Below are 12,199 nucleotides of genomic sequence, written 5' to 3'. Positions count from 1 at the left end.
TAACACATTTAGGGTGCAAACTTGCATGGATTGAAAGATTGAAGAGATGATAATTCCCCCTAAATTGATCTGTAGCTTTAGTACAATTTCCTGCACAACCCAGGCTGGTCTTTTGTGACAACCGACATCCTAAAGTTAATATTGAAATCTAAAGGGCTCAGAATAGTCTAGGCAATCCTGAAAAGTAACAAAACCAGCAAATATTACCAATCTCAGGACCAGGACCCATCATCCATTGCTGAACCTCCCTCTGGGTTATCAGTTTGTCTTCTCTCTGATTGGCAACCCCAGAAATAGATGACATTCTCAACTGTGCTGTTTCTCCATGGTTTTGTTTTCTTCTGCTTATTCTTTTCTCTCTCTAATTGGAAGGATCTTTCTGCAATGCACACGTCATCCTATCCCAGCCATGATAAAAGTGCTAAATGAGCTCCCTTTGCCTTAAAGATGAGATGTGCATTTAAGATGTGGCTTCCATGGCTGTGCTTGGTGTGATGCACCCAGTGTCACCCAGAATCAAAGCTCTACTAATACTGCATGGTTTTCACCCTCTGTCCCACATGTGAGCCTCTGCATGAATTGGTGCAGACCCCTGCCACTGTCACCCCCATTCCTCATTTGTATGCCCTCCTCAATGTCTCTCTAGAATGTAATTTTGCATAGAAAGAAGCTCCAGTGGCATCCTGTATTTCTTCTATCCCAACTTGTCCCCTTTCCCTGCATTTACTCACTTTCTTGAAGATCTGCTCTCCTGGACAATCATCCCTGTTCTAGCAGGGATGTGGTCCTTTTACCAGTGCCTGGCACATAGTAGGCTCTGGTTGCAGAGACTGCAGCTGCCTATCACAACTCTGTCACATCCCTCCTCACTCCATTGGTAACAGAAATGCCAGCATTTATCTTGTCACAGAGACGCCTGGAATAAAGGCCATCTTCCTCAACCTCCCTTGCATCCAAGTGGGGCAAGCTCTTAGGTTCTAACCACTGAGAAATAAATGGAAGTGTTTTTGTTTTGTTGTGTTTTTTTATCATGTTAACACTTTAATGGTTAAAATTTTTTTAATTTAATTTTATTATGTTATGTTAGTCACCATAAAATACATCATTAGTTTTTGATGTTGTGATCCACGATTCATTGTTTTCGTATAACACCCAGGGCTCCATGCAGTACGTTCCCTTCTTAATACCAGAGTAACCCATCCCCCCACCCCCCTCCCCTCTAAAACCCTCAGTTTGTTTCTCAGAGTCCATCGTCTCTCATGGTTCATCTCTCCCTCCGATTTCCCCCCTTCATTTTTCCCTTCCTTCTCCTAATGTCCTCCCTGCTGTAATGGAAGTGTTTTTAAGTGTTTCCGATAAACCTCCATAACAAACAATTGGCCGGTACTTTCTCTCCCTTTCCCTCCCTTCCTTCTTCCCCATGCTTCATTTCGCTGTCTGGAATACAAACTGGGTGCAACATTTCAAAAAGAGTAATGCTCTACTTAACCATCTGGTCTAGTCCTGTTAACCAGTTTTGGAAGATTTTGACTTGGAGCAGTGAGGGGAACAGCCTTGTGTGGAAAAGACCCCTCCATCCTTCTGAGGAGGCTCTCAAGCCCCTGCACTTATATCTGGAGATCCAAAATTCTTCTACCTTACACATTTTTCCCCCCTTGAGACTGTAGGTTTCCTGCCATAGCTTAGGATATGGAAAATTTGGGATGTCATAAACACACTCTGAGGAAGTCCATCATGTCTTGGGATAAAGAACATTATGATTCAGTATCAACAGAAGTTCTTGGTCTGTGAAGACCTAGCAGATGAAGAACAGAAAGAAGGACATTCAGTACTGATCCACTGGTACTGAGGTAACAATTTGTGTGAGTTTCAGTTCCCCATTGTACTGGGAATAATAACAGCTACCATGCATTGAGTTAACTTACATGTGTCAGAGCCTATACTGGTTTCTGGATATTCTTTATCTCATTAAAAATGCATGTCCAACCCTTTTGAGGTTGGAATTAATGTTCTCTGATACATAACAGGAACTCAGATTTAGAGGATGGATTTGACACCGTGTGAGGTGTCAGAATCTTGAGGAGGGCAGGGACCCATATAATGGTTATATTAATGGGTTGATCAAGAAGAAGTTCTCAAGGAACAAAGGGTCCAGATAGCATTTCAAGGACAATAATCAGGAGTCTCGAGAGCTAAGCTGAGCTACAGCCTCATTTGTATATCCATTGACCTGACGTATATTTCTGGAGAACTCTCTTAGTGTCAGGAGCTGTGAGCACAGCCACCAGACCCAACACAGACTTAATTCACACAAGTTCACTGTAGAGACAGGAAAATGGATATGTATGCAGTGTTAGAGCCCCAGTGATGTTACAGACGAACAACAGGTGCTTTGGGAGCATGGAAGTGATATCTGAAGTCAAGTTGGAGGGTTTGGGGAACTTTCTTGGGGGGAAACCCAAGGAGGAAGGCAAATTCTGGATAAAGAAGTGAGGAAGACAGAAGCTTGAGGTGGTATAAGAGAGAGGAATTGGGACAAGGCTGAGACCTAGCCAGGACACACTCAGCTGTACGTGTGCTCACAGCCTGCATCTCCATTAACCCGGTGGTGCCTCTCTGGGTGATGTTCCTTTTGATAAATGCCTATTCTGTACTGGTTATTATTATTTTTTTCTGTACCTGTTATTAAAAATCTTGAATGACATATTGCAGCAAAGGAAAGAAGAACTAGGGATAAAGACCAAAGCAGGAAGGAAATATTCTGTGGTGATGCTGTTTACAAAGGAGATACATTCGGTGAAAACCAGGGTGGTTAAAACTTTGGTTTTCATCAGGCAGGCACAAAATTGCTTACACTCAACAAGAGACAAGAGGGTCTGTCTGCAGGAGAAATTAGGTCTTTCATTCCCCCTGCCCAACTCCTCCTGGAAGCTTAGACTCCACGCAGCTGTCCTTCAGTTTCCTGCAGGGAACCCCCTCCATGGATACAACACAGAGCTCACTCAGCTCAGGGTCAAGACCAGCGTTCAGCTCTACCTGTGGCCAGCACCTCTCTCAGTCATTTGTCCAGGCGTCTCTGTGTTCTGGACCTTCTCCTGCGTTCCTGACTTGAAGCCCCATTGGCTTTTTTTTTTTAAATTTTTATTGTTATGTAAATCACCATACATTACATCATTGGTTTTTGATGTAGTGTTCCATGATTCCTTGTTTGTGCATAACACCCAGTGCTCCACACAGAATGTGCCCTCTTTAATACCCACCACCAGGCTAACCCATCCCCCCACCCCAAAATATGGAATGCTTCATGAATTTGTGTGTCATCCTTGCACAGGGGCCATGCTAATCTTCTCTGTATCGTTCCCATTGGCTTTTTCTTGTGCCCTCTTCCTCCAAAGCCAGTCTTCAGCCAGGAGGCACATGAGGGCCACCAGGACCAGGAAAGCCAGACCGATCCGAAGGAGATTCTGGGCAGTGTGATCCCAGAGGCCAAGGTCTGGGGTCAGAAGAACAGACTGATGGCTGACAGGAATGGATGGACATGCCTCGCCCTGCCTCTCCCTCTCCCCGTTCCAGATCACGCTCCTTCACAGCCTGCCCTGCTCGCTGCTTGCCTACCTTGCTGGAATTCTGCTTCTGTGGTTAACAAGTCGAGGTCCCAAAGGTCTGCGGATGATAGGGAAGTGAAGCAGTGAGAAAAAGAGAGAGTGTTGGCCTCTGCCCAGGCTGCCGCTCCTCCCCTCGGTTGGACCCCATGGCCTTGTGCAGCTTTTCCAGGTCCCCACCCCACCCTCCAGGTCCTAGTGGCTTCATCTGGCAGGTAGAGAGGAAGAGCCAGAGGACAGGCAAACCCGAGGGGGAATTCAGCTCCAGGACCTCCCACCGGGCATGTCTTCCCTCTGGCCCTCAGCTTCCTCATTATGTGGGTCAACATGGCTTCTTCCTCACATGTTGGATGACTCACAGTCTCCCCATTTTCTTCCAGCTCTGAGCCCACACCCCGTCCCAACCAGCACCATGCAATGTCACTCCCAGTGGAGGGAGTTACTCCTGGCGCTGGCCCTCCCCCTGCCATTACTCAATGGCCACTCCCTCTCTCTGGAACCTTCTTTCCCGTGTAGCCATAGAACGAACGCCCTTAGTTCTTTAGGTATTTGCTCCGCTGTGAGGCTGATTCAGACAGCTCTAATATTGCCACCTGCCCTCCAGGTCACCCTCACCTTGTTTGTCCTTTCTTCCACACCACTGTTTGCTCCCCCTGTGCTATATGCTTGCCTTATTTCTCTGACTTTGACTCATGGTCTGTCTCCCGCTGGGATACAAGTGCCGCAAAACCAAGGGTATTTGCTCCACTGAGGGAACTGCAGGTCATGGCAAATGCTAGACAGTCAATGGATATTTCGAATGAACGACATGTTTTTAGTGTCACTGGGAGGCTCTGATCACCCCCCACCCAAGTTTAGAAGTAACTGTTACTCACCAGAAAAGGAGGTGTGTTCTGTGGGTGCAAGGCTGCTGTCCCCAACATCTTCTGGCAGTGGAAACAAAGAAAACCATAAGGGTTTTGGGTTTCCTCTGGTCTTCCCACCTAGTCTCTGTGTCCCCCCTCTCTCTGTCCCTCTGGCCTTCTTCCTCAGGAAAAATCAACTGGGCCTCTGCAAAAATGTATGTGGATGAGGGCACTGCAGGGAGGTGCCCTCTGCATCTTCCCACCTGTCCCTTTGCTGCCTTCCTCATCACTGGTTGGGGTTCACTTGGGGTTCCGGAGAGGACATGGGGGAAATATGGTTATCCTCACCTGTGACCAGGAGCTTCACAGGCTCACTGGGGAAAGACCATGCATGGTTGTTATAAGAGCCAAAACATCTGTACGTCCCTCTGTGGGCTGTGGTCACAGGACCCATGGGGAACTCCACCTGGGTGTTCCCATATCTGTGTTGAGGGCGGCCAGATCTTCCCTCCTTGAGCAGAAAGAACTTGTTTGTTGCAGTGCCTAGTTGGCAATAGAAGGTCACGTTCTTTCCTGAGGTCACCTCAGGCCCAGGATGAACGGAGAGGGTGGGCGTGTCATACATTTCTGTGGGAGAAGGAGACAGGAAGGTTAAGAGAGTCTTTATCCCGCCTCCTATGTCTCCCTTCCTCCTTGGCCTTAAGACTGGGATGTCACACCCAAGAATCTCTGTCTGCTCTGCTTTGGTCGTGGACATGCCCTCCCTGATCTCTCCCTTCAAGATTGAGACACTCACTCCTCTAACTTTCAGGGGCATTAGCATGACTCTCTCTCTGGGAATTGCCTAACATCAGTGGTTCTCAGAGTTAGAGATCCTTGGGACCAGCGACATCAGCATCAGCGGGAAGCTTATCAGAAATGCCGATTTCCAGGCTCCACCCCAGACCCACTGCATCAGAAACTCAGGGGTAAGGCAGCCAAATGTGTTTTAAAAATTATTATTGTTTTACATTGTTATGAAATACATTACACATAAAATTTACCATCTTAACCAATTTTATGGGTACAATTCAGTAGCATTGAGTACATTCACATTGTCATGCAACCATCACCACCATCCATCTCCAGAACACTTTTCATCTTGCAGAACTGAAACTGTCCCCATTATTAAGCACCCTCACCCCATCCCTGCCCCCCAGCCCCTGGCACCCACAATTCTGCTTTCTGTCTCTATGAATCTGACCATCCTAGCTCCCACACAGAAGTGACTCCTACAGTATTTGTCCTTCTGTGACTGGTTTATCTCACTCAGCATGATGCCCTCAAGGTCCGTCCATGACGTAGCAGGTGTCCGAAACTCCTTCCTCTTCAAGGCCGAATAATATTGCATCATGTGTATAGATCACATTTTGTTCATCCATTACTTTGTCAGTAGACACTGAGCCTGTTGCTACCTTTTGGCTACTGTGAATAGTGCTTCCGTGAACATGGGTGTACTAGGGCCATCTGTGTTTTCACGAGCCCTCCAGGTGATTCTGATACCTGCTTAAGTTTGAAAACCACATTCCTCAGCTGAAGGAGGCTGAGACTGCCTTCCTGAGACTGCCTTCCCTCCCAACCCCATTCTACTCTGTCTTTTTCCATATCATCATTTACTCCTTAGGTGCTCATGATTGATTTGTCCTGACTTATACTCGTGGTCTGTCTTCCCCTGCTAGAATACAAGTGCCATAAGAGTCCGGATGTTTGAATGGAACCTCCTCCCTAGGAGGGGTTGACACTGGTGGGTACAGAACCCCTAGCCTCATCTCAAGACCACTCAGAATGGCCATCCCAGGTCCAGGGTTCCACATTTGCTTGGCTGAGGTGTCTGTTGAAACTGCACCATGGTCCAGCTTCTGCCTTTTGCCTGGCCTGTTTCCCTCACTCCTCATCGCTGGGGTCACTTTTGAAGATGCTCCCCAGTGTTCCCCCCTGCACACATGCATCCATCTCAGAGCATCTCACCTGGAGAACCTGACCTAAGACCAATCTGCCTCTAGGTCATAGGTAACCGCTGAGTGAGGTTGAATGACACCAAAGGAGATTAATAAATAAATGGTGACCCTCCCCAGGATTCAGGCTGAGGATGGGACAGTTACCTGTTATCACCAGATCCAGAGGGTCACTAGGGTTTGACCAGAGCTCCTTGCTTCGGTAAATGCACTTGTATTGCCCTGCAGTGAGCAGGGTCATGGCTGGGATGTGGAACATGACTATGTTCCTCCTTCCAAGTTGTTTTGGGCTCTGCTGGGCAGAGAGGTGTCCCTCAAAATACAGCTGGTATTCAACGGCCTCAGGAGTCCCCTGGCATAAGATCAACACTCGCATTCCCTTTGGAATCATGAAATCTGGCTTGGCCCAGATGATGGGTTTTGAAAGAATCTCTGGAAGGGAATCAGAGGCTGGAGTTCCAGATAAAGTCCCTTCCCACCCACATTTCCACCCGGTTGCTGGTCCCAAGCACTCCTAGCAAACCAGAGCCCCTGCTCTCTCCTCTGGTGGCTCCTAGGTGGATACTTTGTCTGAGCCCAGTAGAGAGACTCTGGGGCTCTGAAGGAGGGACTCACGCTTCTGGGTGCTGATGGTCTGGCTCAGGTACAGCCCTGGAAGACAAGAACAGTGAGACATGTTGCCCCCCACACCCAGACCCCTGGATTCTGTCTCCCTCACCTGCAAGAACTCACCGAGGTAGAGCAGGGCACTGAGTGTAGAGGTCATAGTACTGATTGTACCAGGAGAATGTTGAGTAGCTGGGTGGAGACTGAGTCCAGCAGGCCGGGAAGGTGCACAGGATGTGGTGGGTGAAGCCCAGCACTAATCACCATGGGGCTTTCACACTGACTTTTTACAAGATGGTTCACAGTTTTCCTTCTACCTCTGACCATGAGGCATAAGGACTGGTCATTGTCCCCATGACACATCTGGTCATCTCTGTGGTCTAACCAGATCCTCTGACAATTGTCTGCCCCACCTGAAACTCATTTCAGGGTCTTCTTCCAAATTTTGAAGTATGGACATTATGCCCAGGAAAGGCATACAGAAGTGTACAGAGCAGAAACCTTAGAATCATTAAAAAAATATGTGTTTAATCTTGGCTCCTCTTTGTTTGGTATGCATATGTTTGGGTCAGTTAATTGGTTTCATTAGAATGAAATGATAATGCTATCTTCTCCAAAGATTTGTTACAACATTTCAAAAAATGCAATTTTTGAAACAAAATGTTCTGTTTCGTACATAAGTATATTCCTTTAGTCTGTTATAAAGCAGAAATTAAATATTAAAATCTTAAATATTTTAATATATTTTAAAACTCAAAATGTGTTTTTTTCCTCAAAGAGTCTAAATAATTTTGGAAAATGAAATGTAATGCCAATTTATATTCTGCCTTACATTCTATGAGGAAATCTCCCCCAATCTATTACCATTGTTCTTATTTCTTGATTTTGTGGTTGAATATATTCCATTCACTTTCTTATTTACATATAGTAAAACCCACTCATTTCTTGTTCAGTTCTATATGAGTTTTGATAAATGTATATAGTCATGTAACCAACACTTAAATCAAAATATAGGACAATTTTGTCCTAGTATAAGTGGTATTGGTAGTGTTTATCCTTGTGTGTCTGACTTATCTCACTTAGCATAATGCCCTGTGGGTTCATTCCTGTGGTTGCAAATGATAGGATTTCTATTCCATTCTTTTCTGTTGCCTCCAATCCTTGACTCCAAATTCCAGCACCCATCTTCTCCAGCCAGCCAACACCCACCCATGCCACCTGTCTAGATGGTCTCCACCAAAATGGCCTTACAACATTTTGAGGGAGGGCATCATTCTCATGTATCTATAAAGTCTTTCTCAGAAGCCATCCTGGAGAAGAAAAGCTCAAGTGAGATGGTCACTCTTGAGATGACAGCTTGTGCATTTACTCCTGGGCAGATTTAGACCTAAAATCAGAAGCTCTGCTCTCCCTGTAAAAAGGGTCATACCCTGGATTTCTACTGTCCTGTCCTCCCCATTAGGACTTGCTAAGGATATAGCGGGGAGGGGGGGGTTCTTCCAGCTGACTTCCTGTGTGCATCTTTTAGGAAACTTACAGGAAAGATGGGTGCAGAAAAAAGTAGTAGGCGAGGACCCAGGACCAGCCACTGGAGTTTTTTACATTGACCTCATTTCTAGAGAGTGGGCACAGCCAATGTCTGTGAGAAACCTGGCTATGTGCCATGGGTTTTTTGTTTTGTTTTGTTTTGTTTTGTTTTTTGTTTTTAAAACAAATTTCAAGTGTGGACTTGACCTATGGAAACATTTAGATACCAAACCACGGGGGAGAGAGGCAGTGGTTGCTAGTTCAGAGGAGACAATGAGGCAGGCTTGCCTATAGATGACGAAGATGTCTCTGGGCCAAGAAGGGATCTGGTCTCACTTCTCTCCCATAATACATCTTAATTTACTCATCATTGTCAGCCTAAATACCATTCATAGCATGAAGGTAAGGTTCCTGGTGAGTGGGTCCCTGTGTCAGAAAAGAGCTAGTTGTCCTTTGGGGATAAAGTGACCAGGGGCAGAGAAGTAGTTCTCTTGGTATGGTGAGAACGTTCTGCTACCTCTCACTTAGAGAGTTTGAGAGTCTATTCAAGAGGCTGGTTGCCTGATAACATGTTCCTGTGAAATTGTTTTAAAAGTTGGGGGGAGCTCCCTGGAATTTAAGTCAACCTCCTGGCACCACAGAGGATCAGGTTAGTATCTCCATGGCATGGCCCTAATTGGAGTTGGGTCTGGACTTTAGAGAATGGGTCTAGCCTCGGTTTCCTTGTGGCTTTTTTCTCTGCTAAGTACTTTAATAATTTACATAGGCATATGAGAGTTCTGTATCTCAAGTCCCTTGGTATTGCTAATTCTTCCATAATATTTGGGGGCTTCTTTGTTTCTTTATGAAGTTTGCAATTTTTTATTGCTGGTTATTCACAGTGAGTTTTCCTACCTATGGGATTCCAATGTTTATTGTTGTGTGTACTTGTAGCGAAAGTGTTGCCTTCCATTTGATTCTTCTGGAGGGCCCAGGTGTCTCAGCAGGCTGTAAGCAATCTTACATTCATTTGTGGTTTTGGTCCTACATAGCTCAGAAGTGGAATTCAACGTCACACTCTTGTGGAAGATGTCAGTGTTTCTGATTTTTCATAAGTCTGCGTCCAGACTTGAAGACGGACAGGTTTGCTTGTTGTTTTCTGAGATGATTGGAGCGGTTCTAGAGCCACTTTTTCTAAGAGGGAAATTCTTCCAAGGACTTCACTTTATCAAAGTGTTTTTACTTGAGCCCATTTGTCGTCTTAAGCTCACTCCCATACTCCTGGGACTGTCTATGTTTAGAGTTTGTAAGCTATGTTGGAAATGATGGATTTCAAGCCATCACTCAATCACTTAAAGAGTGAGCAACTACGGTGAGCGCTGTGAATTGTGTAAGACTGTTGAATCACAGATCTGTACCTCTGAAACAAATAACGCAACATATTTTAAGAAAAAAGAAAAAGAAGAAGATAGCAGGAGAGGAAGAATGAAGGGGAGTAAGTCAGAGGGAGAGACGAACCAGGAGAGATGATGGACTCTGAAAAACAAACTGAGGTTTCTAGAGGGGAGGAGGGTAGGGGGATGGGTTAGCCTGGTGATGGGTATTAAAGAGGGTACATTCTGCATGGAGCACTGGGTGTTATGAACAAACAATGAATCATGGAACACTACACCAAAACAAATGATGTAATATATGGTGATTAACATAACAATAAAAAATTAAAAAAAAAAGAGTGAGCAACCCCGAGGATGTCATTAACAATATATTCATTTTTTTGGTACTTGAAAAAAAAACTTTATTGAACTATACCATACAATTTACCTATTTAAAGTATATAATTCAATGGTTTTTAGTACATTCACAGAATTGCTCAACCATTACCACAATGTAATTTTAGAATTTTTCCACCACCACAAAAAGAAACCCAGTGCTCCCTGGCCATTAATGCCAATTACCACCCCCCCGCCCACTCTGCCAGCGCCAGGCAACCAGTAATCTACTTTCAGTCTCTACAGGCCACAACGAACTTTTCACAGATTGTGATAAAAATATGTAACATAAATTTTTTTACCATTTTAACTATTTAAAAAGTTTTTTATTGTAGTAAAAAACGCATAACATGAAATTTACCATCTTCACCCATTATACAGTAGTGTGCAGTACATTCACATTGTTGCTCCAGAACTGTTTCACCTTTCAAAACTAAACCTCTATATCCCCAAAGGGAGTTGTTCTTTGACAGACATAGGGTTTCATTTTAACCATTTTTGAGTGTATGGTTCAGTGGCATTAAGCATATTTACATTGTTGTGGGACCATCACCACCATGTCTCCAGAATTTTCTCATCATCCCAAATTGAAACTCTGTATCCATATGTTTGCATCATTATTCAAATCATAACATTATTCAAATCATAACATAACATTTAAAAAAAAAACTTTTTTAAAGTTTTTTTTAAGTAATCTCTACACTTAGTGTGGGGCTCAAACTCACAACCCTGAGATCAAGAGTCACATGCTCTATGGACTGAGCCAGCAGGTGCCCATCAAATCATATCATTTGTGAGCATCTCTTTGCCCACATGATAGATGGATTGAATAGAATAAAATTCACAGGCTTGCAGCATGCTCCTGCAAATGAAGTGACTAGAATAAAGCCTAACATAGAAGTGAAGGTATGGAATATAAGTCCCCATACTCTGCCCTAAGCCAAGCCTTACACTTAACCTAAATCAACCCAATATATGAACTGTCGAGGCCAAAGCACTCACCATTCAGTGCCTGAAATAAAAAAGGCAGAGTGGAATTTGTTTTTACTATATTAAGGGAGAGTTATGCTGGTGTGTTGGCCAGACGCGATATCTGAGTCTCTGAGCAGAGCCTACAGATGATCCTAGACAGGGTTTTTGGGATTCTCAGGGCCTCTTATGGTTTGGCATTATTTGTAAAAGACGCTTATTTGAGGGGGACTTTTTTTAAAGATTTATTTATTTACTTATTTCAGAGAGAGAATGAGATAGAGAGAGAGAGAGAGAGAGAGAGAGAGAGCACGAGATCCAAGAGGGTCAGAGGGAGAAGCAGACTCCCCACCGAGCAGGGAGCCCAATGCAGAACTCCATCCAGGGACTCCAGGATCATGACCTGAGCCGAAGGCAGTCGCTTAACCAACTGAGCCACCCAGGCGCCCTGAGGGGGACTTTTGATTGGCTATCACTCACGGATGTTCTTACTGGAGTAAACCTGTTTCTGATTGGCTGACATTTAGAAACAAGGAGCTGATTGGTTGAATCACCAAGGTATTTTCACTAAGGTGAGTGGTCATTGATGATGGGTGAAAAACCGGTTCTGGTGGCTCCTTGTCATCATGGCTACAGGATGATATAGTCTTTTCCTAGGAGGGGAAGATCTTTTTTATTCCCAGGGTTACAGTCTGCTTTTCCAAACAAGACTCTGGTGTGGACAAAACCAAGTGTGTGAAACTAATCTTCTCCTTCTGTCAGGATCAAACCCCATTGCATTCTTGGGTCCAAATCCTGGCTCTGATGTAAAGTCTTTGATTAGCCCTTGTCCGAAACTATGGCACTTTCTTGTAGTTTTATCTGGTCCAATCACTAACATTTCCTTCATCAACTTATTTATTCATAAT

At 44.7% G+C, this 12,199-nt stretch overlaps 1 protein-coding gene and 1 non-coding gene across 5 annotated transcripts; both read right to left on the bottom strand.

Moving 5' to 3' along the window:
- Nucleotides 1–1,285: 1,285 nt before the first annotated feature.
- Nucleotides 1,286–7,613, bottom strand: NCR1 (natural cytotoxicity triggering receptor 1). Of its 4 annotated transcripts, none has more exons than XM_088027221.1 (7): nucleotides 7,057–7,613; nucleotides 6,589–6,873; nucleotides 4,796–5,074; nucleotides 4,478–4,528; nucleotides 3,616–3,663; nucleotides 3,353–3,493; nucleotides 2,905–3,117 (listed from the first exon to the last, which is right to left on the bottom strand). In XM_088027221.1, the coding sequence occupies exons 1-7, from the start codon at nucleotides 7,205–7,207 to the stop codon at nucleotides 3,059–3,061; spliced, it is 1,014 nt and encodes a 337-aa protein (XP_087883347.1). In that variant the 5' UTR covers nucleotides 7,208–7,613; the 3' UTR covers nucleotides 2,905–3,058. The 4 variants fall into 4 exon arrangements, with proteins under 4 accessions (XP_027950868.1, XP_087883347.1, XP_027950867.1 ...); XM_028095066.2 differs by lacking the exon at nucleotides 2,905–3,117 and having other exon boundaries at nucleotides 3,301–3,493; nucleotides 7,057–7,092; nucleotides 7,174–7,613; XM_028095067.2 differs by lacking the exons at nucleotides 2,905–3,117; nucleotides 3,353–3,493 and adding an exon at nucleotides 1,286–1,795.
- On the bottom strand, nucleotides 3,287–3,393 carry LOC114202096 (U6 spliceosomal RNA). Its single transcript, XR_003607753.1, has one exon. It is a non-coding gene; the product is annotated as a U6 spliceosomal RNA (small nuclear RNA).
- Nucleotides 7,614–12,199: the final 4,586 nt, after the last annotated feature.

The sequence above is a fragment of the Eumetopias jubatus genome, unplaced genomic scaffold, assembly GCF_037043125.1.
Source record: "Eumetopias jubatus isolate StellerSeaLion01/CBP00866 unplaced genomic scaffold, mEumJub1_p1.0 scaffold_10, whole genome shotgun sequence".
NCBI lineage: Eukaryota > Metazoa > Chordata > Mammalia > Carnivora > Otariidae > Eumetopias > Eumetopias jubatus.
Note: the sequence above shows the minus strand (reverse complement) of the source record. Positions and strands in the feature narration are given on the sequence as shown.